Consider the following 23532-nt stretch of genomic DNA (forward strand, 5'->3'; position numbering starts at 1 on the left):
ATTTTAATTCTTGTGCCACAGGAGTCTTATTAAGGAAGTTGGGGCCTAGAAAGAATTGCACAATTTTCTATAACTAAAAAAAGAGAAGTGACTGATGTGAGGTACAGGACAGGCAAAATCTCTGTAAGCACAGCCTCCAGAAGTCAGATGGATGGGACAAGCATGTGCCAGCAGCCTGAGCCCAAATCCTCCTCCTTTTGACAAGAATTCACTTCCACCTTTCAGGGCTCCTTCCAGCAGAAACCAGACTGCCTGCCATCACTTACGGGGTTTGTTCCATCTCTGTCATCTGTCCTTTCATGCCACATCCTCCTAAAATTTTGGAATTATATTTTAAATGCTCACAAAGTCTTATTGATTTAGGGTGTTGCACATTTATAAGCACCACTACACAGTACTGCTTCATGTGTAAAATGGTCAAATCATTCCAAATCAGAACCAGCCCTTCACATCTTTCCTATGTGATTCCTGCTCAGTCTCACTTCAATCACCTAGTGTTTGTGAAATGGCCATGACTGCAGAAGGGTAAAGAGGAGGATAAACATTTATGGAATGTTTTCAATAAACCAGGTTCTAAAGCAGAAAAGGGACGGACGGAAGGAAGGAAGGAAGGAAGGAAGGAAGGAAGGAAGGAATCAAGAATAACTTGTAAAGTTGTGTCCTGGAGTAGATGTATTGGGAGGAAGAAGACCTGGAAAGTGATAATTTGAGGGAACAGGAATTAAGAGATGTTTAGCAATTATTGATTTTAAGATGCATTTTAAACAATCCAAGTGGAGATGTAGTAAAGCAAATTGACTATACAGTTTTGAAGTTTAAGAAAAATATAAGGACCAGAGTTGTGATGCTGAGATTTAAGAGCTTATAATAATATTTGAAGTCAGAGGACTGGACAAGATAGCCTAAGGAGAGAATGCAGTTGAGGAAAAGGAGGAGATCCAGGACCGAGCTCCTGGGTAGAACAGAAGAGCACAAGCTAATTCAGGAGATGAGAATGAGTGATAAATGAAGTAACAGGAAAATTGTAAGAACATGGTCTGGAGATCAGGCTGCACCCTACTCAGAGTGACTCTATGATGTATAGAACAGCAGTCTTCAGACTGTGTCTACACCTGAGTTACGCTTTTTATGTAATAGTAGTTTGCCATGAGTTACTCCATTTTGAGTATAAATGTTGTGGTAGAATGACTCTATACCTGGTTTGTATGAGTTAACCACCACCATATGCCTAGCATAACCATAAACTGCAAATGGATAAATTAATTTGCTTCCTTATTAAACTAAATCAAGGAGTACCTGGACACACAGACATCTCAGATTGTATCAGGAACATCAAACACAGGAGCCTATTAACCTCACAGAATGCAACTCCCTCACCTAAGACCCATAAAAAGAGGACCCCTACTCCAACACTGGACACAATAGCACATTGACCCCATCACTTTGTTGCTCTTCCTGGGAGTTTGGCCCAGGAAAAATCAGCAATGAGCTTCTGAATCTCTGTTCTCAGGCTTCAGCAGAGAGTGATTTCTCCTGCCCATTACTACCATGTAACCACCTACTCCAAGCTGACATCTCAAGTTGACACTCCAAGTTGACATTCTGAAACTGCCATCCCTCCAAACCCTAGCCTAGAATAAGTTCCTGTGTTGTGACATCTTTGTGCCCTGAACAATTTCTTCAGCTGGTTAGTAGTTTTATCTTCTGAATACCAAGAGTGACTCTTTGCTTTCAGTATCTGCTCTCTCCTTTTGCTCCCAGTTAAGCCTGCTGAATCTTTGTGGCTTCCTTAACCCTTTATTAGCCTTTCTGATATATATATATATATATATATATATATATATATAAAATATTACTTTAATGAGAAATTACATTTATACACACACATATTTGTGTTATGTGTGTGACTTGAGCACTATATGAATTAGAAATTAAGATTAAATGAAATTTAATTTAAATTTAAATTTACTGGGCATTTGCCCAGTATATGACTATCAAAAGACCCACAAGTATTTCCTGAACTGTCACCACTTAAAGTAGTGTAGCCTGTGAAATTATTGTTATTCAATAAATTTTGACATTATGGAAAGACACAAATAGCTTTGGTCTGTGTCAGTGACATAGCTTGCTCACAGCACAGGCTGTCATAGGAGGTGAGAAGAACACATTTCACTAGAGAGAGAGGCTCCACTGTGAAGACTGCTGTCAAGAGCTCTGGCGGATGCCAGCCAGGAGTGGCCACTGGGTTTTGATGTGGAAGTCATTGGTGACCTCTAAAAGAGCAGATGCAATGGATTGGTCAGGCTCCAATATAAGTGGATTGTGAAGAGAGTAGATGATGAAAAAGTGGAGACAGAATGTAAAGAACTGCTGTAATCTCTTTTGCAGTAGAGGGGAGCCATGGCTTGGGGTGGCAACAGGAAAAAGATGTGAAGTAAGGTTGGGGCATTTTTTGGTTTGGTTTTCTTATAAGAAAAGGTTGAAGGATCAGCATGTTCACCAACAGGAATAATCCAATAGCAAAAGAAGACATGGCAATGTAGAAAGGTGATAATTGCAGGAGCAAAATCATTGACAGGAGTGAGGGACGGTATCCAAGCAAAGGCCTTAGCCATGGAGAGACAGGCATCTTCAAGAAGCTGTTTTTGGAATTCCCAAACCTCTTCTCTTAAAAAGTACCATTTCATAAGTTTTCCCATTTGATTCTTGCATAATACTCATGTGTTTGATCATTCTCAAGTTCCAGAGGAGGAAAATAATGTTTAGAGATTTTGGATAATTTCTCCTAGAACATACAGTGAAATAAATGATAAACCTAGAATTCAAGCTATTCTTGCAAACTGAATGCTCTTTTCATTATGTAATATCATGATAAAGAAGCCCTTGCAGTGTTCTCTCTGACACAAGGTGACAGATATTCACAATGTATTAGCTATAGAAAAAAGTACCGTTGCTTTAATGCCATATTCCCATTTGGTAACTAAGTGACCAGCAAATGATGTGACAATGTTAAACTTTAAGTTACTTAAATCTGTTCATGTGTACATTTTATGTCCACATCATTTTTTTCTGAATATAATGACTGCTGCAATATAACAGGGCCATAATTACACTTGCAACTGAATATTTCTAAAAACACTTAAAATCTACTGTGCCTTTCTTAACCAATTTTTTCCATATACTCAAGTTAACCATAAAATGTTTTTATTGTACCATTTTTAAGGAGTCTCACCCAGTATAACAATAGTAAAGTTGAATATCTGGTTACAGAATTCTGTTAAAAAACATTTCTAAGGAAAATAAACTATAAATTTCAATCACTAGGAGCATAAAATCGAGTAATTTATTATCCAGTGGCCCCCAAATCACAGAATTTGTCATCAAATGTCCTGAGTTCAGTTCTTAAGTTTGGTAAATTCTCCTAGTAATCTCTTTCAAGTTGTTTAACCTCTCAGTTTCATCATTCATAAAATAAAGCTGATAATATTTATGCAAAGAGTTGTTAGAAATAAATGGATTAATCCAATGAGATAACTTTACAAATAGAGATACCTAGTGGTTGTTATTATTATGCATATACTAATCTGTGGAATGTGTTCTTTTTAAAAAATTTTTAATAAGCACTTTGAACTACATTCACCTTTCCCTTCTAATAATGCTACAAGATTCCTAAAGGGTACTTGGATAAAAGAGAGAGAAATCACCTGCGTAAGAACCTTTATTCTATGTTTTTCAAAAAACAAAAATAACTTCCAAAATATCTTAAAATTGCATTAGTCCCATGTTCCCACAGAAGCATGTCCATTATTGCTACCTACCATGGTACAGTAGTGCCTAGTACCTCACATTCTCTCTAGTAACAAATGTTCATTGAGGGCCTATTATGTTCCAGCTCTGAAGAAACCTACATCAGTATAGAAAATGGACTGTCATACATTTCTGCCTAGCCAGCAGTTCAGTAGAAGATCATCATACCAGTGAAGTTTTTTACTTATGTGTCTCCCCTGTCTTTCTACACTCACCCCAAGGTGTGAGCACTAGAATGCCAAGGCCCTGGCTCAGCTATCTTGAGTCTCCTTAATATTACTTAGCACAGTACCTTACTCAAAGTTGAGGTGCTCAATAAATGATTATTAGATTCAAGGGATATTTCGTAGTGTGTTTTTAGAAACATCAAGGTGCACTGGTAGACTAACAAGCAAGGTGTTTTCCCCCATAACATCTCTCTGGTTGCATTTAATGGCAAGTTAAAATTAGATCTTTTTTTCCCTTTTTTTTTTTAAAGAAAGAAAACCATAGCAACTGTGATATTGAATGTTTCAGAGAGCACATTTTTAAGGATTCTCTTTTGCTGAATTGCCTGTGTTTGAGCTGCCTATTTCAAGTGAAAATCTAATAAATAATTTGTGTTACTAATAGCCATGTAAACCACCGATTGAGTCTAAGAAGCAACAGAAGCTCCCACATAGAACAGAAAGCTTGATGAAAGCTTGAAGAAAAAAATAAATGTGTTGAAAATCCACTGAATAAATTTAAAATGGTTACCCGCTGGAAATGATTGAACATTAACCTCTCTTTGTTTCTTGTATCTGTACTTAATAAAAACCTTGGAGCTTGCTCTAATGTTTAATATCAATATTTGCTGGAGATCTTTTTATGCCTGTATGAGGAAATCAATTTTACAGTGCCCCCTCTAAATTAAAGAATGGGCATTTTTACCAAACATAAGCAAACACTTCTTTGACATACATAACGATTGTCTAATAGTATCACTAAAAGTATTTTTTATTGAAATAATGATTAAAGTGTAGCTCAGTGCCTTAGGAACGCTGACTAATGTCATGTTAATCGACTACCAAAAAAAAGTGAAGAGGTTGATAGTTTAAATCTAGTTTGTACATGATTCACTTGAACCATCAAAGAAGAAAATGTATTTTACCCAGAACCAAATTTAAAGCAAAACAAGAAAAATTCCAACAAAACCTCTCAGAAACCAATTTTTCAAGGTTTTGGTTGTACCTTTAGGAAAAAACTCAACTTTGTTTTTGTAAAATGTGTAAATTAGCCTTTGATTCACAACATTCATATTGATCAACATCTATTGAATGCCTACTCTATGCAAAGCACTGAACTAATGTCGAGATAAGTAAAGCATATTTCTGCTTTTAGTGAGTTTATTGGAAGAAATAAGTCATCCAGGCATAACTGCAATATAAAAAATAAGTGCTATAAATGCTGTCGGCATTCCGAGGAGGTGGAGATGGATAACTCCTGGCTTGGTTTAGACAGGTGGAATGGTGTGGGAACAGGAAGCTGGGGAATTCTTAGTAGACAGAGTGAAAAAAGAGCATGTCTTAGAGTTCAGCTTGACTTCAAGGTCGTTTGCAGGAGGAGAGTTGAATAAGGGAGACACCTGTTGGGTTAGTGATAAAAGACCTTTAATTCCAGATTATTTAAATGAAGTTTTTATAATTGTTAGAAATGCTGAAAGGGAGCAGTTCCATAACTCTTCTGTATATGAGTGACAATTTTTTTTATAAAGAACATGTTTTAAATGTGAAATCAAAGTCACCTGATTTGCAAACAACACTGTAAAATATTGATTGGGAAAAAATATTGATTGGGTTTGCCTATGCATTTTTGGTCTGGCTATTTAGGATGTTTGTAATGTTCAGATACGTAGACTGGATTGTAGGGGTACTTAAATTATTGTTTCTTGGATAAATTTGGGATAACTGATCTTCCAGATGCCTGAAAACTAAGCATTTGCTCGCATAACTTAATACCTCGGAGTGTTCTATATATACCATGTCTACATTTCCCCTCCTGTTATTGTTTCTGGTAAAAAGCTGCCCTAGAGACCAAACTGACAACTTCTACACAAGGTTTAAGGGCTGATGCAGAAGCACTCAGAAGCCTGCTTCTAAAAAATAATAAGACCTTTCTTCTTATAGGGAGAGAACGGCACAGGATGGGGGAGAGTAAGGGTAGGATTGGGTAGGATGAGTTTAGAGACAAAATAGGCAGAGGAAAGGAGAGAAGTGGAAAGAGAACAATTACCTTTCAGAAGAAATGGTTGCAGACTAGGGTGGCACATGCCCATAATCCCAGCAGCTCAAGTGTCTGAGACAGGAAGATCTAGAGTTCAAGGCCAGCCTCAGCAAAAGCGATGCACTAAACAACTCAGTGAGACCCTTTCTCTAAATAAAATACAAAATAGGACTGGGGATGTGACTCAGTGGTTGAGTGCCCCTGAGTTCAATCCCTGGTGCCCCCCTCCAAAGAAATTCTTACAAAGATAACTTTATATATTTATGTGTTTAAGAGATATGACATAAATACAGCAGAGATAGCTGATGCTGCTGCAGGTGTTCCAAGCATTACCAACAACAATCAACTCCAGATATTCTGATATATTTTAGCCTCTGGTGCCTCAAGTAAACAATTTAGGTCAGATACCTGGGAGATATCATGGAAATTTTGGGAACAACTCACCCATCAACATTTACTGTTTATATGTTTACAGTGTATTGTGAGAATGAATATGAACCAGAGATGCTTAAAACCAAGTATTTTGATCTTTCAACAAATTTCAAGAACTGCATCTCTGCTATTGAAAGAAATTTCCTGAAATAGATGCATATCTAGAATGTCCATCCACCAGAGATATGAACTAAAGAACAGAAGCTAATTTTTACTCAATCCTGTGGCACAAAAAAAAAAAAAAAAAAAAAAAACCACAAGATAAGAGTGATGGCCAACACAGTTTTCTCCTTGCTACTTGAGGTAGCCAGGTTAGTGGTCCAGAAGACATGCTAGATAGTAGCAATGATTCCAAGAGGGAAAAAGGAGATAGCATCCTGCTCAAAATTAAGCCTGTGATTCACAGCCATATTGATCTTCCTCAACACTAAGCATAACACAGACTGGTAAAAATGTCAATTTTTTGTGTGTGTGTGTGTTATCACACCAAAGCAATACCATTCTGATATGTCTGTGTAACTCAATGGGGAAATATCATTCTAGCTTCTAACTTTTGCAAAATTAATATCCAAGATAGGCATTATTGAAATTATTGGAATTAGTTAATTCTATAGACTATATCATAGTAGTTTCTTTGATGTGTTCATATATTATCTTCAACCTTTCTGATGACACATACAGTTATAGGGAGGGGACTGTCAAAGGTTACAGCCATTAGTGGAGTTTTGTTGCTTCCTTTATTTTTCTTAATGATCTTAAGGTTTTCTACAGGCAAACTGCTATCTTTCAAACAAACTAAAATAACCAGCAGCACTAACAAGTTTTAAGCTTTGAGAAATGACTGAAGTTAGGCATTGTCTTGTTGTAGATATAAAGAAACAAATGTTAGATTTTATCTCACTGTTATTTTCACACTCTTCCATTTTTCCTGGTGTCTTTGTGGTCTGATATAAGTCTACTCTTAGCTCTCCTAAACAATATGCCATAGTGGAAGTACCCTACGTTAGGAGTAGTGAATACAGTTCTAGTGAGGAAATAGCAATCTAAATGGGTATATCCCACTAATGAGCATGAGTGTGACGTCTGTTAATAAACTCACCCTCTCTAGCTCTTGCAAAATGCTGTCCTTATCCTTATTTATCTCTCAAAATTATTTCTACAACAGAACGGGATAGGTGAAACAATTTTAAAAAATAGAAACAAGGGCTGGGGATGTAGCTCAGTAGTATTATGCTCCTCTCATATGCATGAGGCCCTGGGTTTAATCTCTAGAACTAAAAAACAAAAACAAACAAAAAAAAAAACCCAAAACACCTAAATAATGATTACTTTGGAAAAAATTTGTAAGCAAGGTTAGCATGCAGAAAACTTTGAATCAAAAGACAGTTATATACAGCGTTAGTGCCTTAAGAATTGCTTCATCTTCATACAATACAATATATGGTATTGATAACCATTGCTACAAACACGCTAATCCAGTAGACTCAAGCTGAAAACAGCTCCATATCACTGTGAGGTTGAAGGTCATGTTCTTTTGCTTTGAAATCTGTTATGAACACTAGTTGTATTTAAAGCTGTTTGAACTTCAGGTTTTCATTATTAATAGAAGAAACATTGAGGAAACATTGTGCTCACACTTCTGGAAGCTTTTTAGAGGAAGCAGCTGTGGTTTCTTTAGACTTCCAAGTCTATTATGCAGGTTAGCAGTGTATTTTGTAATGAGTTCTAGACCACCTGCCTTTCTGAGGAAATTAATATAGAAATAGATTTTGGGGGGGATCTTTTTTTTTTGTCCTGGTGACTGTGTATGAGATTTTCCTCTTCAGTGACTTTGGGCATCTCATATAAAAATATTCATTCAAGTTGGTCAGCTGAAGATTATTTTTAAGGCAAATTCTAGATGTATTTTCAATCACTTCTTGTTGAGTTTTAAAAATGAAACATACATTGCCTTAGTAAAACAGTCAGGAGATGATATAAAGACAATTTTTAATGTAAGGCAATAAATACCTATAGTGACTAAATACCTATGATGACTAAAACAAAGTTAAAAATGAAATTGACTATAGTCTAAACTACTTGAATTTCATAATACTGTTTTAATTACCACCCCCTTTTCTTTTTTTTCTTTTTTTTTTAACCTCTACAGGAGTTTGGGGTGAGATCAATGGATTCAGGAAGCAGTAGAAATTTGGAGAATACAGTGAAGAGAATCTATCATGATCAGCTTGTTCCAAAGATAAACACAAGCAAGAAAATGTCCACCTTAGCAAATTCACCTAACAGCCTGGAGGTGCCACCAGAGATGAAGAAAGGCTGCGGAGAGAAACAAGTAGAAATCACAGCTGAAAGAATAAAAATGGCAAAGAGCATCAAAGAAAAACAAAATAATGATTTAGAGAAAGTGGCCTTTAAACGGAAGGCAGAAGGTGAAGAAAAGCCAGTGGGAAAGAAAGAGGCAAAGATACTCGAACTTGACAATCAGTTAATCACCATGCCTCTGCCTCACATCCCCTTAAAGAACATAATGGATGTGGAGATGAAGTTGGTCTACATTGATGAAGAGGACGTGAGCTATGAGTTTGTGGAGTCCTTCATGTCCACTGAGATTCAGCCAGCATGCCAAGCTTCTGAAATAGTAGACCCTTTGAGTGTACCTAATTTCAGCTTTCTGCCTCAGATTGACAAATGGCTTCAGGTAGCCTTAAAGGATGCCAGCTCTTGCTATAGACAAAAGAAATACGCCGTGGCAGCGGGACAGTTCAGAACAGCACTTGAGGTATGGGATTTAAGAAAATATAGATTGGTGACAAGAAGCTATGAAATGGAAAGTTGCAGTTACATTGAGTGGTTCTGATCATACTGTAATGAACACTGAGCATAGGGAGAAAATATTTAATATCAGGATTATGCAGTTCCCAATTTACATAAAGCAAATAAGATATGCCTTCAAATTAATATGCCTGTGTGCACTTGACATACCCAAAGCATACCTCATGTTTTTTTCTGTTAAGGAACCCTGCAGTGAATGGCAACATATATAAAAATGCAGTTGCCTTCATAATTTAGATGTACACCTGTAAAAGCCATAAAATTTCAGTGCAGTGTTGGTGGGTAGAATAAAGATTTTCTAGAAATAGGCAATTCATGAGTGTACAGATTATTATTGTATGTAGCCTTCATGAGCAAACAACCACATGAACATCTTTCCATGGGCTGACACTTAGTACATGATTTGTTTTTTCAGTACTGGGGATTGATCCCAGGAGTTTACACATACTAGGTGAGCACATTACCACAAAACTACATTCCCAGCACTTTTTATTTTGAATTGTGCCTCTCTAAAATTATAGAGGCTGCCTCAGCCTCCCAAGAAGCCAGAAGGCATGTACCATTGCACCCAGCTGTACATATTTATTAAGAACAAAATAGCATCATTTTATTTAATCATCACACTTCACTTCTTTCCCATTCTGGTGAGCTTTGAATAATTAACTTTGTCAGCAAACAGGTAAGTTTGTCAACATCTTGGCATTAAGAAATAGCCTGTGGACTAAAATAAACTTAAGTATCACCACTAAAACCAAAATAAGTCATAAGAAAAAAGATGTTCCATCTCATGACTCACTGATCCTATAAAAGACCAAAGTATGTAACTAGAAGTCCCATTGGCCTGGCAATATTGGTGACCCAGTGCTTCATTAATTACAAAAATACATTTCAATGCATTCTATACATGCCTGCTGGGCACTGGAGATATTTTAAAAATGAGTTAAGGCAGGTTACTTCCCTGTAACAGTGTGGTGAGGGACTCAAGCCAGTGAACATGTAAATAAAGATGACATAGAGGAATAATTGATCTACCACAGGGACATGAGAGAGGACAGGAACCAAATATGAGATGTTGGGATAGAGATTTAAAAGTAGAGTATTATTTCCCATTGTTATTTGCAGGTTAAAATGACTAAATCTACAACAAATTATTTATGGGAAATACCAGGCAATGTTGCTTCTAAATATTTAAAAAGAAACTAAGCACACACACACAAAATAGGCCTGAGTAGAAATGAAGGGACTGAGTAACACACAAATAGATATATCTATAAATATTTCTGTTCTCTTAAAGGATCAGTGGAAAGAAGTGTTATGTGCCATGTAAACTTCTAAATGTTGTTGTAAGTGCCACAATGTCTGGCCGTCCATTGGGCTCTGAGACCACTTTGTGCTGTCCTTTGAGCTGCAGTCCAACAGTCTGTGGCCAAGGAAAGGATAGTAAAGATGTATAATGGTTTGGATCTAAAATTGTCCCCTGAAAAGCTTATGTTTTTAAAGTATGAGCCCCAATCCAGGAAGGTTATAGGTGGGGTTTTGGGGCCGTGATGAGAGCTCTAACCTCATCAGTGGATTAATCTATTCAATGGTTAGTAATTGAGTGGACTACTGGGTGGTAACTGTAGGCAGGTGGGGTGTGGGTAGAAGAAGGTCACTTGGAGCATGGCCTTGGACTATCTCCAAGGCTCTTCCCCACTCCTCCCTCTCTGCTTTTCTCTACCATGAGCTAAGCAACTGTCCTCCCCCACACCCTTTTGCCATGGTGTTCTGCCTCACCTTGGGCCCAAAGCAATGGAGTCAGCTATTCATGGACCTCAAATACAGTGAGCCCCAAATAAACTTTTCTTCCTCTAAGTTGTTTTTGTCACGTATTTTGGTCCCAGCAATGAAAAGCTGAATTAACACATAAAGACTTTGTAAACATTCCTAAATATTTCTGTCAGGGCCATTTTCAATTAAAATATTTTTCCAATGGGGGGTAGAATTTAAGGATAATTTTATAGACCAAGAAAAGCAATCATTTTGGCAATAAAAAAAGGAAGGCACGAAAAAAGAAAAAGTGCTAGAAAAACTTTAGAATAATTTTATTGGAAGCAAAAGATGTTTGTATTAATTGAAAGAAAATATGTAGTTTTCCCTTAAAACCCAGTGTTCATAATCGCAAAAATTTGAATCAGGATTTGATGACCTCAATATGCAATCGTACTAGAAAATGAATATGTTTTTCTGTCTCTCTGTCTACCCCCCCTCTTTCTCTCTTCTTCTCTCTCCCCTTCCCTTCCTCTCCCTCCTCCCTTCCCATTTCTCTCTCCCCAGGTTTTTAGGAAAGTTTTGGATGCTGACACTAATTACTGATAATTAACAAAGGTAATTATTTTGAGACCAAAACTTAGCTTAGACATCTGGCCTAGCTTTTGTCTAATTATCTTGGGAGTTAACGTTGAAACCTTACCTAGAATGTCTCTTAATAAACCAAAGCTACTGGGAATAGAAAAGATTTGTAGCTTCTTTAACCCTTCTTCTCCTGAAATTAACTTCTTTACTTTCTCAGTGTTCCTAGGATGGCTTCATATAGCTGTCTTGTTTTCTTATGCCCTAGCATCATTTTGAGTAAGACAAGATGGATGACAGAGCCAAGGCCTAATGATAACAATCACATCCGACATACAGATGTACCAGCAAGTATTTGTGGGTAGACAAACAAGGATTAGATTTGGCTGCAAATGACAGAAAACTCAAATAACAGGGTCTAAAGGAAGATAAAATTTTATTTCTCTTTTACATAATTATAGTAGTCAAGGGCTGGTACAATTTGGTCATCAGGGCACCAGATTATATTTTGTTCCTTAAGAAGTAACTTTGACCTCATGATCCAAAATGGCTGCTCCTACTGGTGTCACCAGCCAGCCCAAAAGGAAAAAGAAAAGGAAGAGGATACACTGTATAAGCACACTTCACACCTACTATTTTGAGTTTTTCCTGTTGAATCGAATGTAATCACGAGGCCACACAGACCTGCAAGGAAGGTTGAGCAATATGGTATTTCAGACCTAACATTCAGAGGTTCTATTACTGAGGAAGAAGGGAAGAACAGATATTGAAGGAAAAGTAGCATCTCTCCCAAGGAGTACTTACTAGTAGGGAGGTATTGTGAGGCATATAAAATGCTTGCCAAATGGTTGGTACACCGTCAGTTATAGGAGTGTACAGATAAAGGTAAGACCAGAAAAATGAAACAAATCAGGTTGAGGTCCTGTAAATTTGTAAATATTCATTAATTGGTATGATTTGCAATGTATAATATGCATCTAATAAACCCACTAGGAATATTCTGTTAATATATTAGCTTCTTTGTGCCCTTTACAAAATATTCACTCCTTTTGTTTTCAAAAGTCACTAACTAGATATGTAAACTTATGATATTTTGTAGTGATTAAAATAAAATTGCATGAAATAATTCAGAAACAACAATTTAGTTTCTAAAAAAGAGGCAAGATTAATGTTTCAGTATTTCAGAAAATAGAAGGCTATTATTTAAATGTCCTTGATGAAATAACTTATTTTTGTATGCTTTCTTTTTTATTATATAAAGTTGAATAAGTTATATACATAAAGTAGTTCTTAGCTCTATGATCAACTGATCACTTGTTCTCAAGTTTTATTCAAATCAATTATCATTTTCTCTTATGTTTATATTAATAACAGAAATCAAACTGGGTAAAAGATCTAAACTAAAAATTTAAAAAAATTCATATTATTTTCATGCCCAGATATTTCACTATAATTTTTAAAATATAGTTATACAAAGTTATTTACTATAAAAATAGCAAAGATTCTATGAATAAAAATAAAAGGTTAGCCTCATGTCCTCATGTAGTTGTATTTGCTTATCAGGCAGTATGTACCACTATTATATAAATTGCTTAGCTATCAATAAAAAGTAGGAAAATAGTAATGAATAAAAACTCCAGGTACACTTTCATGGGGAGGATAATAATAATTAGTAAAGACTTCTAGGAACTTGTAAAGGTCCAAGAACATAGTAATCAGATGTTTCTTATACTAATAGGAAAAATACTCAAAGAAATTAAAGGCTCTTCTAAGTTTATGGCCTGCAACCTAACCAGTACCGTCACTTCAGCCTTAAGCACAGGATTTTAGTAATTAAAAAGCTGCCCTTTTGAATTATAACAGGTTTATATGTATCCTTCAAATTTCACAGCTTCAAAAAATCTCATTGAACCAAAGAAAACAGAACAGGACTTATCCCTTACCAACTAGAACTTTCAATTCTTGTCATTTGATCACACAAGAATGAACTCCTTCGGGTGCTAATCTATTTTTTAATATCTTGTTGTTCCAGTCACTGTTCTGTAAAGCTAAAGCATAATTCACAATAGTGCAGGCTCCTTTCTGTGTGTCAGGTATGTGTTGTACACTCTAGAAATATTTACATTCATTATTTCATTTTATTTTCACACCAAATATATGACATAAGATTTGTATTATTTTGTTACTAATGAGAAAAATCAAGGCATTAACTGGGTAAGGAACTTACCTGTTAAGGGTCCACAGCTAGAAGTGATGGAGCCTGCATCTGAACCCAGGTGGTCTGGGTTACCAGCTTAACCATTATGCCTTTGCTACTCTAAGTGTGAGTTGACTGAAAATACATCAATCCAAACGGTGCCAGACCAGATTCCATGTGGTCCTTGTTCACATTGTAGTTTACAGAGCACTGTGCTCTGTAAAATGCCTACATTGAACAAATTTACTGTTATAGTTTAGATGTTGAATGTGTCCCAGAAGCCCATGTGTTGAAGGTTTCATCCCCAGGTGGCACTATTGGGAGGGAATGGAACCTTTGGGAAGTAGATCCTAGTAGGAGGAATGCCCTGAAGGGAGTTGTGCAACCCTGACCCGGGCCCTTCCTCTTTCTCTTCTGCTCCTTGCCTTGTGATGTAGATAGTTTTGTTCTTCCATGTGCTCCCACCATGGTATGCCACCTCACCACAGGCCCAAAACAATGGAGCCCATCGATCATGGTCTGGAGTCTCCAAAATTGTGAGCAAAAACAACTTCTTCCCTTTATAAGTTCCTTATTTCAGGTATTTTGTTATAGTGGCAAAAAACCTCATTAATGGGACTGGGCTAGTAGCTCAGTGGTAGAGCTCTTGCCTGGTATGTGTGAGGCACTGGGTTCAATTCTCCGCACCACATAAAAATAAATAAAAATAAAATAAAGATATTGTGTTCATCTACAATTAAAAAATATTTTTTAAAACACTGATGAATATATTTACCCTCCAATTAACACTTTGTAGTTTGGCCTCTGATACTTTCTGTGCCCAATTCTTTTGTAGGAAATAATTTATTTCTTTTTAAGCAAGGTTTTCAATAGCAATGATGCAGAATTTTTGGATCCATAAGACTTTTTTTTTTTTTAAAGTGGGGATGGGGAATTGGTGGACATTGTATTTGTATTGTGCAGAAACACATTACAAAAAATTCCATCTATTACTACCATTGCTTTATAAACTGTGGAGCAATATCGCATCAATGTAGATAGATAGATAGATACACAGATAGATAATAGATAGAAAGTTTAAAGCGGGGGAGGGAGAGAGGAAAGGTCATCCTCTCAGAATGAAGAATATTTTAAAAATAGATTATGTTTTAATTTTATAGAAAGCTTCCTAAGTTGTCTTTATTTTTTTTCCTTGGATCCGTAAAACATTGGTCTAAGAACTAGCTTTTGGGAATCATTGTTCTAGAACACATTCCCTTTATGGTAAACATTAGGTATCCAGGACAATTGAACCCGCACCAGGGCCTACTTATAAGATTACTTCCAGTCTAATGGAATTTGGTATGAGGCAGGTCCATTTTGGAGCCCATTCAAGGGGGTTTATTTAATGAAGTAGCAAAGATATCTCATTATAGGGCAGCCTCACCTCTAATTGCTGTGCTGAGAATAATTCTACAGCAAATCTCTAGGGCATAAAAATGTGTATATCCCAGAAAGCTTAATTCAAATAGATTCTAACACAGGTATTTCTTTGTGCAACAAAATCAGGAAATTGAGAGTTCACCAAATTCTCTGAGTGCCTGATCTGTCTTATCACACACATCTGTCAATTTGCAAATGAATTTAGATTGCATTTCTTAAACTCCTGCAGGATTCCAGGTATTTTTATTCATGTAATTATTGCAATAAGTCTCTAAGATAGATATTAACCCCATTTTACAGAGGAAGAAACTGATGCTCTTAAAAAGTTAAATGACTTACTTAAAGTGTGACAACTCCTCTGTAACAGGGACAAGATTAAATTCAGGTGCCTTAATTTCACATCTGGAATTCTTTATACTATTGTCTTTCATACTTTAGATGAATAAAATTTGTATAGGAATTTTTTTTAAAAAAAATGCAGATCCTAACATATTAGATCTGTGGTGAGATACCAGATATCTCATTTTAAATAAGTTCCCAATATTGTTCATGTTGGTGGACCAGGGACCATTTCATGTAGCAAGTACTTAAGCCAAACTATTAGTTGGTTCTCCAATACCAGCATTGTCCCTCTAGCAAGTTAGCAGGAAACAATTCTATGTATCCAGTTCCATAGTCCTAGGTAGCCACATGGGTTCAGAGCTGTGATGAACAAAGTTCTGAATTTGGAATTAGATTATTGTTGTTTTTGGTGCCTAATTGCTCTGTGACTTTGAGTAACTTTCTGAATCTCTTTAGAACACAGCTAAATAGAAAAAAAAAAGATGCCAAACTATAAGAGGCTTTCACACAAATATCAAAAACTGTGCTTATTAAAAATGTGGCAAACCAGGTATGGTGGCATATGCCTATAACCCTATAATGTTCATTAACATTTTTAAATCCATAGTCTTTTTCTTCTTTGATTAACATTAATTTTTTTATTCTTCTTTTAATGGTAGTTAAAATTCAATCAAACAAGTGCCAAAATAGTGCATTGTTTTTTACTTAATTCCCTTTTTAGAGGCAGTGATCCAAATCAAACACTATTTTAAACTATTAACTGCTTCTGACAAAAATGTAAGCCTTCACTTTCATATATAAATTATCATGCTACAAATAGTCACATTTTTTTCTTAGTTGCCAGGTATAAACTGACTGTTGAACTCTGTCTATACTCATAATTAGACATTTTGATTTTTAATTTAATTGTTGCCATCTTTTTCCATGTAGGGACACCATAAGTAATAAGTATTTACTGATAAAAGATATGTGAAAAATTTTTAGCAAAATTACGAGGTAGGAAAATACAAAATGAATGGCTCTCTTAACCTTAAAAATAAAATTAGCTATGTTCCTATAATTAAACACTGATTAAGTAAAAAATTAAAACCTGTGATCATAGAAAAAATTATGTTAATACCACTACCATTCACTAGCTGACACAGTGCTAGATGCTACAAATGCAATTACAAAATAGCATGCTCCCTTCCCCTCAAAGAGTCCCAATTTAGAGACAAAGAATTAGGGTCCTGCTGCCTGAGTTCCAAAGATTTACTTGCATTTTTAGGTTATGTATTTTATTTTTAGTTCAGTGTGCTATTGTCTATATTTTAAAAGATTTTCTTCTAAAATGTGACCTTTAAGTGGACATTTAGAGAGACTGCCTACATATTTCAGTGTAATTTAATTACTTCCAGTGATCATCATCCCATCCCCAGTGGAATAAAAAAGATTAAAAGATTAAGATACTCAGGGGCAAGTTAATTATTGGTTAAAGGAACAAAATCTTTTTTAGCTGAATATTATTAAACGGTGATGGGAGATGTAAAGGATACCTCAGTTTGGTGGCCCCTATTTCTGTCTAGGTGGTGCTGGCTCTGCCACATACCCACCTGACTCTGACTCTTCTGACTCCTCATACTAAGTCTCAGGAGGCTTAGAAAAGCAACCTTTTACTCAACAAGGCAAGAAGGGAAAATCCTATTAGTTTAAGGTGCCTGTGTAATGGAAGAGATTCTGGGTGAGATAGGGGAGAATCCAGAGGAAGGAGGAGTGAGAAGGGGAGGGTCAGTGAAGGTTCCCGGGTGGACATTGACTGAATCAGGAAGAATAGAATTTCCTCATTACTATGATGGTGGTAGACTGTGGGAGGGGTTGAGTAGGAGAATTTTGTATCACTTTATAAATGAAAGAAAAATCACATTTCATATGAAAAAATCACAAACCTCACATTTCTTAATATAATTATAATCCCCTGGGGAGCTATTGAATGTAAATGAATGCCACAACTTACTCCCCAGATAGTCTGTTGCAATTGTCGACAATCCAGGCAATGACCATGCCTGGGAGAATGGTATTCTTAAGTTCCCAGGTCAATTAGTGAGCAGTTGCAAGTTGAGAAATACTAGTAAAGATGTCAATCACTTTCTTCTCCTTTAAAATTACCTATAATAGGAGTGAACCCATATGTAACTTTTTAAAGAGAATTAATAGAAGTAATGTATGAGCATTCTAAAGCTATTAAAAATAATCCAGGTAATAGATATGTCATTTACCCTCATCTGATCCTTACATAATGTATACACATATTGAAATGACAATGTACCCCATAAATATGGAAAATTGCTATGTGTCAATTTTTAAAAAGTATGAATTTAAAAGCTATTAAAAGCATACAGAAAAAAATGTAGACATCATTGTCCTAAAAATTTACTCATTGGAAATTTACACTTAAAATAATCTTCTCATATTAATTTCAAAAGCAAATTAATTTACTTAATGACTCCTTTCAGCTATTAACACCAAGAAATATATTGATAATAAACCCTAGCCAATCGATAGTCTGTGTCTTGGAAATATTAAATTCGTCCCATGAGTGAAAGACCTCACAAAAAAATGAATGATTAATATATGAGCTTCACTTTACTCTGCTCACAGAAATGTAACACAGAGTAAGCTTAAGGTTTCTCTTTTGATTCAGCTTATCTAGAAGAAAGTTAGAGGAAAGCTTCTGGTTATCTGTTTAACTCTTCTGTTGCCTCATTGACATTCACCAAAATAAGATTTTGCTTCTACCTAAGAAGTGATTATATTCCTATCAAAGAAAATGATGCAGTTTGGCAAGGGATCATAAAAAAGGGAAACAGATATTCTAGTTGTACTGTCTCAGTGTGGCTTCTTTATTTTTTATGCATTGTTGTGCATATCTAGAATATTGGATTCACACATATCAGAATGCCACTACCAAATTACATTTTATATCTAGAAACAAATAACTTCTAGATCATTTGTTTTGATTAATGATAATGATGATGGTGATTATACTACTAATCTATGAATAATTTTTGATCATTGATTTTTGTGGGATAAGTTAGACAAATAAATCAACCACAGATTATTGACTACTTTCTCAAGTAACCACTTTCTATCAACTTTTCAGATGATCTGGGAGTAAGAGAACATTATATGGCACACATTTGAACCTCAAGGAATTTAGAATCAGACTCTCAATAGAGTATTATAACCATAAGGCAGAGTTAGAAATCTATCAAATGTTCAGTGTTGTAGGATGACTGTATAGAACAAAGGCTTAGGATTAGAAAGTTTAGTGGAGTTGATAATATACATTTGTAAGCACAAACTACATGGCACATACTTTATCAATATGAACTCATCTAATCCAATCTGGAAAACAACCCAGTAAGATGGCAACTATTATTGTCTCTATTAAAGATAAATAGGTAAAAATACATCAAGTACTTATGAGAGGATGAGAAGATTTTGAACTGGACCATAAAAGATAAATAGCTAAATGGAAAAGTGGGATGGGGAGAAAGGATAAAATATGGGTTTGATATGTATTATGGTTTGGATATGAGGTGTGTCCCCCCACCCCGCAAAAAAAAAGTTGATATGTTAGACAATGCAGGAATATTCACAGGTGAAATGGTTACATTATGAGAACTGTAACCTAATCAGTGGATTTATCCATTTGATGGATTAACAATCTGAATGATCTCCTGAGTGGTAACAGTAGATCAGCAGGGAGTGGCTGAAGGAAGCAGGTCACTGGGAGTGTGCCCTCTGGGATTATGTTTTATCCCTGTCTCCTTATCCTCTCTGCTTCCTAGTTGCCATGGACTGAGCAGCCTTCCTTCTGCACACCCTTCTGCCATGATGTTCTGTCTTACTTCAGATCCAGAGCAATGGAGTGTGCTAACCATGAGCCAAAATAAACTTTTCTTCCTTCGAGTTGTTCTTGTCAGGTATTTGGGTCACAGCAACAAAAAGCTGACTAACACAATATGTGAGTGGGAGAAACACTACTAGCAGGATGGAGAACTTGAGGAAAGTAGCACGAAATAGAAGGACAGCTGGGAGACAGAGGAAGGCATTTTTATGAAATAAGGATAGATAGAGCCAGATTCTGAAGGGTCTTAAGAAATAGAAAGAGGATGCAGGAATTAGTGTTGAAGTAAAGAGATGAATTCTTGATGTGATAAAAGGGATTAACTGGGGATCAGCAAAGAACACAAAAATATTTATTGAGTAGTTGCTACTTTATCAAACACTATCCTGGTTATTACCAGGGAAATACAAGATTTCAACCTCAAAGTTATAGCTCTTTATCTTTTCTTCAAGTGTATCTGTAATGTAATTGCAGTCTGCCCTCCATAACCATGGATCCACATCCAGAGAGTCAATAAACCACAGATCAGAAATTTTCAGAAAAAAAAATGTACCTGTATTAAACATGTACCTTTATATTCCCTATACAATACAGTATAAAAACTATTTATATAGCATTTATATTCTATTAGGTATTATAAGTAATGTAGAGAAGATTTTAGGTATGCATAAAGATGTGTATATGTGAAAAGTATGTTATTTATGAAAAAAACTTGAGTTATCATCAGGGGTCCTCAAACCAATCCCCAAGAATACTGAGGTACAACTGTATACTCTGTTTATGATATACGTTTTATTTGCCAAGATCCAGGGTTTAATTTTAGTAGTAAGAAGCCAGAGATATGAGGATACAAAGAAACCAGAAAGAGAAAACAACTGGGTAAAATAGGAAGGAGTTGCATGTTGCTAAGATAGTAAGAGCAGAGAAGAATGAACAGGGAGAAATGAAGCTGGAAACTCTGGAGGGTTTCCAGGGACCATGCATGCCTTGTCAAGTTTTTGGACATTATCCAGTGGGCAATAGGAGACCTTCTGAAAGGATCATTCATTATGGGACATGATGAAGTCCAATTTTTATTTTGCTATATTCTTCCAGTGTATATAAAGAGAAACTATAGTATTTAGTCTCTGGTTTCTGACCCATTACAAGGTCATGAATTCAATTTAAGTGATTGTGATGAGCATTGTGTTTAATTGAAATCATAACAGAATGGAATGTATGGAATAGATGGTTAGAATAAAATAAGAATACAATAAAATATCAGTTCGTTGAACCTTGAAAGATAAGTTTTACCATGTGAATGCTTTGTTTGTATAATGTATTTTTGTTCCTAACTGTCTATAAATACAAATATAAACAGAAAAGGAGAGAAGAGAGAAAAGACAAAGGAGGAAAGGAAGATGTAAAAGGAGGGATGGAGAAAATAAGTAAAATAAAGAAATGGTGTGGTTTGTGTGTATGTGTGTAGGAGAGAAGGCACAGTTCGGGCATAAATATATTTCTTTCCATGAATTTTAGTTAAAAAATGTTTGAAAACCACTGGTTTAGAGTCAGGCTTGAAGAAAAAGACTAGAGGCCATCCATTAGAAAGTTATAACTTGAGATAATCCAGATGAGAAATGGAAAGGGCAGAACCAAACCAGCAGTAATAAATATAAAGAGGAGAAATTAAAGAAAGGAAAGGAGGAAGGAATAAAATTTTCAGACCTCAATGGCAGGTGAGAAACAAAGCATTTTGTAAGGATCAAAGTGCCACCAAATCAGGAAAAAAGCATATCACCAGGTAAAGTTGATGAATGCAATTTTGAAAGTGTTGCGTGTGAAGGCTGGTGGCAAGTCCAGTTGGAGCAATATATTTGTTGGCTAGAGGAAAACACAGGGGAGAATTCATGACCAAAGATAGACATTGAGGAGCCCATAAATGCCTGGTGCTACCTGAAGTGTAAGAACAAAAGAAGGATGAAGAATGAATCGTGGAGAATATGAAGAATTAGAAAAGGAATGGCTTGCTGATTAAGAAATGATAAGACTAAGTTAATTAACAGGGATCTGGAGGGTTTCAGAAAGCAACTGTTTACAGAATTTCTAGAAGTAGCATTAAGAGTGAGGAATAATTTACTTGTCAGAGTCTTTGAAGAGACAAATTTTAATGTTATCAATGCAAACCAACAAGGAGGCTTTTTCCTGAAAAATGGGTCTTGACACTGTAGTTTAACAAGCCTGGGAATAAGATAGCTTGGACCTGAGAACCACACTATCCAAAAACTAGCAAGTGTAACTTTTAACCTTGAAATTTCATATATTACCACAGTTTGTCTTTGCACTTCTTATGTGGTTGAGCATATGATATAATTGCTCCACTTCTGTTAAAAGAGTAAACCAATATCTGTAACTGAATGCCGACTTTAATGCTTGCAATTAAGGGTGAACTCTGATTGCAGGACACAGCCTTTCTTATCGAAGTCAACTTCCACAAGCAGAGGTTAGCCTGGAAAGGGAAGTAGAGGCACTGCCGTAAATTTACCTTGAAAAGAAAATGAGAGATGGAACCTACCCAAGGAGCATGTGGAGCAATGGACTGATTTTTAAGTTGTTTTAAGAATGTGAAAACTTGCTAGGCACAGTGGTGCATGCCTATAATACCAGAGGCTCAGGAGGCTGAGGCAGGATGATCTTAAGTTCAAAGCCAGCCTCAGCAACAGTGAGGCCCTAAGCAACTCAGTGAGACTCTGTCTCTAAATAAAATACAAAATGGGGCTAGGGTTGTGGCTCAGTGGTCAAGTGCCTGTGAATTCAATCCACGGTACTAAAAAAAAAAAAAAAAAGAAGAAGAAGAAGAAGAAGAAGAAGAATATGAAAACTAAACATGATTATATCATAAAAGCCCACATATAGAGAAAGAGTGAACATAAAAGATAATTGAGAGAGGTCTAAGATTCCCAAGGAGATATGGAAGGTGGCTGTCTGGAGAAGGTTTAAAGATAAAGCTTGAATGTGTGGGAACCTGTGTCGCTGAGATAAGAAGAATTCTTGTGGGTGGGGAGTAAGTTGAGACAATTCTTAGCTCGGATATTTTTAGTTGAGTTCAAAGCAATAGAGGAATTTGAGAGTTGAAACAGTATATTAAACCGACTCCAGAGACAAATTAGACAGACAGAATAGGAATAAGGGAAGGATTCAGGGCCTGTCTAAGGAGATGAACCTATAGTGGCAATAAGCTATAAACTTACATGTCTTTGAGAACCCAAATGTTTGATTGACTCAGACTTGAGGTTGTGATGGGAAGAACCACTGTGAATAGTGAGGAGAGTGGTTCCAGTGATGGCCTGTGGGTTTGGGCTGGGTAGAAAAGACAGAGAGAGCTGTTGGACTGTGAAAGTGCACAGTGGTCCAGGGATAGAAGCTCAAAGGAGAGGTGTTTGAGGATGTAAGATTGAAAGAGCTGAGAGCTAGGAGTCTTAGTCAAGAAGTAATATTTTGAGATTTGGAGTTTGAGTTTTCAGATATCATAATTTCATGTAGTTGGGTGGCTAAACTAGAGAAGTTGAGTTTAAAAAGTAGGAGGGGGATATTAAAGATTTATCCACAGCTGGATATCTGAGCTCACTGAGGATGCTGTGAAGGCTAAAAGCAAAGGGAATCATAATCTAGCTGTCAAGTCTTCGTAAATGTGGGAAAATAATTAGGATTCTGGTAGATGACAGGGTTAGACAGGGTAGAATATCTAGGTGGTATGGTGGGTGGCAATATTTTGTGTGATAAGACACAGGAAGCAGGAAAGGGGAAAAACACCTCCATGTGACACAGACAGTAGGGGTTGTGTGCTCCTTCTTAAGCCTAGACAAAGTTTAGGAAGGTGGAGAGAAAAATCCAACCCTTCAATCCAGGGTTTTGGGATGATTTGCTTATTATAGACTGTGGATATTGAAACTGAGCTATAGTGAGAGGATAGATTTCCAAAAGAAGGCACAGGACACAGTTGTAATGAGCTTTTGGGGTGTCTTCTTTAAAGAGGGGATGAAAAGGCTTGGTGCAG

General features: G+C 36.1%; 1 protein-coding gene across 1 annotated transcript in view; it reads left to right on the forward strand.

Moving 5' to 3' along the window:
• The first annotated feature begins 8650 nt into the window (after positions 1-8650).
• Spata16 (spermatogenesis associated 16) overlaps positions 8651-23532 on the forward strand; it is a 220307-nt gene continuing 205425 nt past the window's right edge. The window contains exon 1 of the mRNA XM_015494342.1: positions 8651-9262. Coding sequence (XP_015349828.1) covers positions 8651-9262 — 612 coding nt within the window. The remainder of the gene's footprint in view (positions 9263-23532) is intronic.

The sequence above is a fragment of the Marmota marmota genome, unplaced genomic scaffold (genome assembly GCF_001458135.2).
Source record: "Marmota marmota marmota unplaced genomic scaffold, marMar, whole genome shotgun sequence".
Taxonomy (NCBI): Eukaryota; Metazoa; Chordata; class Mammalia; order Rodentia; family Sciuridae; genus Marmota; species Marmota marmota.